Source organism: Aptenodytes forsteri, unplaced genomic scaffold (genome assembly GCF_000699145.1).
Source record: "Aptenodytes forsteri isolate BGI_AS27 unplaced genomic scaffold, ASM69914v1 Scaffold54, whole genome shotgun sequence".
NCBI lineage: Eukaryota > Metazoa > Chordata > Aves > Sphenisciformes > Spheniscidae > Aptenodytes > Aptenodytes forsteri.
Window position 1 is genome coordinate 12,820,029 of NW_008796044.1, and position 3,622 is coordinate 12,823,650.

General features: G+C 62.4%; 1 protein-coding gene across 1 annotated transcript in view; it reads right to left on the reverse strand.

The window, feature by feature from the left end:
* SYNPO (synaptopodin) overlaps window positions 1-2,930 on the reverse strand; it is a 14,074-nt gene extending 11,144 nt beyond the window's left edge. The window contains exon 1 of the mRNA XM_019473796.1: window positions 2,537-2,930. Coding sequence (XP_019329341.1) covers window positions 2,537-2,930 — 394 coding nt within the window. The remainder of the gene's footprint in view (window positions 1-2,536) is intronic.
* Window positions 2,931-3,622: the final 692 nt, after the last annotated feature.

The following is a 3,622-nucleotide window of genomic DNA, read 5'->3' on the forward strand; positions in this document are numbered from 1 at the left end:
GCTCTGCGCATCCCTGTACCCCCGCCCTGAGCATCCCCCCTACCTCACCCCTCACCCCCTTTCCCTCCTCCCAGCACTGCTGGGGACCTGCAGCACCTCACCTGGTGGGGAAGCAGGGCCTCCCCTTGCTGCCGGTTTCCCCCCTGCCTAAAGAGTTGGGGCACTTGGAGCTGGGCAAAAATCCAGCACTGGTGTCACCGCCCTGGGGACCCCCTGGGAAGAGCACCGACAGCTCTCTGCCAGGGGTGGTCTGCTCCCAGTGACAGGGGGACTACAGCCCTGGGCGAGATGATTCCCGGGGAGCCAGCATCACCGCCCACCTCCACCACCCCGCTCCCGCTGGGGCTGCAGAGCTCCCGGGCACGGCTGCGGGTGGGACCAGCCTCACCCCCTTCCCGTGCCTGTCCACACCGCAGGATGAGCTTTTGGTCTTATTTCTTGCCTTTCTAATTTCCTTTCTTCCTACCCCTCTTTGCTTTTTTGTGCTTTTCTGGTTTTTGAGAGAGACTGGTGCTGGCTCAGCAGCCCCCAGGGAGCAAAACCTTCTGTTTATTTGCACACCAGACAGAGAAACCAGTCCTGCCTCCTGCCATCTCCCAGCCGCTGCCTCTACCCGGGGCTCCTGCGCTCCCCAACCTGCCCCAAGAGGTGCCAACCAGATTGGGCCGCTGTGCCGGATATTTGCAAGCAGCCAGCCTGGCCTCGGGCTGCTGGACGGGGGCTGCTCCCCAACCTGCCCCGAGAGGTGCCAACCAGATTGGGCCGCTGTGCCGGATATTTGCAAGCAGCCAGCCTGGCCTCGGGCTGCTGGACGGGGACCAAAGGGGCACCCGCGACCTGCCTGGGTGGGTCTACACCGCTCAGGGCGGCACCTGCTTGGCTCCCAGCTCACGGGACCACCACTGCACGATTTTGGGTGCAGATGGATGCACCCCTTTCTCTTGCAGGAGCTGCACGGGTGTGTGTATTTTACCCCCAGCCAGCTAAGGAGAAGAGGAGCAAATTCCCCGACACCTCCCAGGGATGCGCCTGCAAACACCCTGCCGCAGAGGCAGCTCCATTGCCACCACTGCAGGGACCTGCCCTTCCCTCCCTCCTCTGCCGCCATCCCTGCTCTGAACCAAACCTCTCCTTCACAGACCTGCAGGTTTTTTACAAGGTCCCGGTGCTCAGGACCCTCAGTGACATCCTGCCCGGAGGCTCTGGAAAGTCTGACGGGTCCCACAGGCAGCGGCTGGTGGTGATCTCACTTGGAGGGGGAGGAAACGGGACCGACAAACTCTTTCCAACAAACCTGTTGAGTTACTTTAAAATTCCAGGCTGGCAGCAAAAGTGCTGGATGGCGGTGCGGGTTAGGAAAATGCTGAGCCTGGACAGAGTCAGGCCTGACCTTTCCCTGCCACAGATCTGCCATCCCAGAGCAGAGTGAGAAACGGGAAGACTATTTGGGTCCGTCTGGTTTGTGCCCTGAAACACGACGCCCGTATGGCCGGGGGAGCTGCTGGGGCAGCAGCGAGCCAAAGGGCTTGGCTGAGCTTCCCAGCCCTTGTTCCATCCAGGGAGCTGCTGGTTTTGAGGACGTCTGACACCCCAAAAAGGCAGGGGACAGATTCTGGACACCAGGTTCATGTCGAGCATCCCCAGCCGGTCCCGTCCCTCCCCATCCCGGGGGCTGCTTTGGGAAAACTGGGCTCAGCAGAGCAGCAGCATCCGATAACGCCATCCCATGGGGACAGTGACACACCTGCCCTGGCGCCGCGTGGCAGCTGAGATAACAGCTGGGCAGGAGCAAAATAGAAAGAAGGGTGGAAGTGGGGTTTAAAAATGGGTCTGATGCCTGTAAGAGGCTGGGTCTAATCCTGTGGGAGCATCTCCCCCGGGTGGGGAGGTCCGGGCGTGGGAGTGGCTGTGGTAACCCTAGATATGCGCCTGTATTTGTGTCACTGTGGCCGAAGGGACAGTCACAGAGAGGAATGGCTGTGAAACAGGGCTGTGAAGCGAGGCGATGGCAGAGAGCATTGTAGGAACCAACCAGCCTGAAATAAAGCGCTTAATTTTTAAACCAGGGGCTGAAAGAGAGATGGCCCCAAGCCACGTAATGAATGCTTGGCCATCCCCACCCCGACCGACCAGGGTCCCAGGCAGCGCCCCAGGAGCTGGTCCTGATCACCCCCCTTTTGGCAGGGTCCCGTCAAGCCCCAAGGCCGGGGTGAGAGCCAGGAAGCCCACCCCGCTTGTGCCGCACTCGGGGTTCAGTTGAGCTCTCGGAGACTGCAGGAACCCACCCGCTGCCTTCCCACCCCCCTCCCGAGAAAAGCCTCGGATTCCTCCTTATTTTTAAGGCCAGAGAGATCATCTCAAGCTAAAAAAGTCCCAGCGGCTCGCTGGGAGCCTGGGACCTCTAACCCAGCGGAGGTCCTGCCCTGGGAAGAGCCAAGCGTTCCCAGCGCTGTGCTGGGCAGCGGCAGCCCCGGCCCCAGGAGCACAGCAGCGCTTTTCGGGGGGTGGGATGGTGGCCAAAGGGGGTTTCTCTTACCTGCTTTCTTCGGCTCGTTGGCGGGGTTGATGAGGACCCGTTGGATCTTCGCCACTTTCCACTCCTGGCTGGGGTCGGCCACGGGGCTGGCTGCTGTGGGAGGCAGCTCTGGGGCAGAGCTGGAGCATTTTGGGGGGGCTGCGGGCTCAGCCACCGAAGCCAAGCTGCCACCATCCAATGCAGGACGTGGCGTGTCCCCGTTGAGCCCCCCGGGCTCCCGCCAGCAGCTTCCGCTTGCCTTCCCTCCCAGTGGCCCCGTCCATCCCTCCTGCTCGACCAGCTCGGAGGCAGGAGCATCCCGGAGCTGACGGCACCTCTGCCCCCCTCTGCTCCCCCTCTCCTGCCAACAGCCGGTGTCCCCCTCGGCCGTCCCACAGACACATGGGTTTTGCATGGCCTCGCTGGGTGTGGGGCAGCCGGGCTGGGTTTGCAGGCAGGGTTGCCGGAGCGTTGCCTTCAGCATCTTCGCCGCTTTCCTTCGCTGGCACTCTACAGCCTTTCAAACCCGCTCAGCATGGCCAGGGGGCTGGCTCCTCCCCGGCAGCGTCCCGTGGAGCATGGGCAGTGTCCGAGAGGGAAGATGGCCACGTGCCGGGCACGAGCCCAGCTTTACTCCTCTTGCAGGCAGGAGGACCAGGCACGGTGCCACGGGAGTGGGCAGCTTTCGGAGACCCAGCCGCAGGGATTTGCCTGGAGGACACAGATCACCAAGGAGGGTTTTGCAGGAATCAGCCAGGCTGGGTTTGCAGGCAGGGTTGCCGGAGCGTTGCCTTCAGCATCTTCGCCGCTTTCCTTCGCTGGCACTCTACAGCCTTTCAAACCCGCTCAGCATGGCCAGGGGGCTGGCTCCTCCCCGGCAGCGTCCCGTGGAGCATGGGCAGTGTCCGAGAGGGAAGATGGCCACGTGCCGGGCACGAGCCCAGCTTTACTCCTCTTGCAGGCAGGAGGACCAGGCACGGTGCCACGGGAGTGGGCAGCTTTCGGAGACCCAGCCGCAGGGATTTGCCTGGAGGACACAGATCACCAAGGAGGGTTTTGCAGGAATTTCTCTTGTCCAGGCGGGCAGAGGAGCAGTGTCTAAAGACC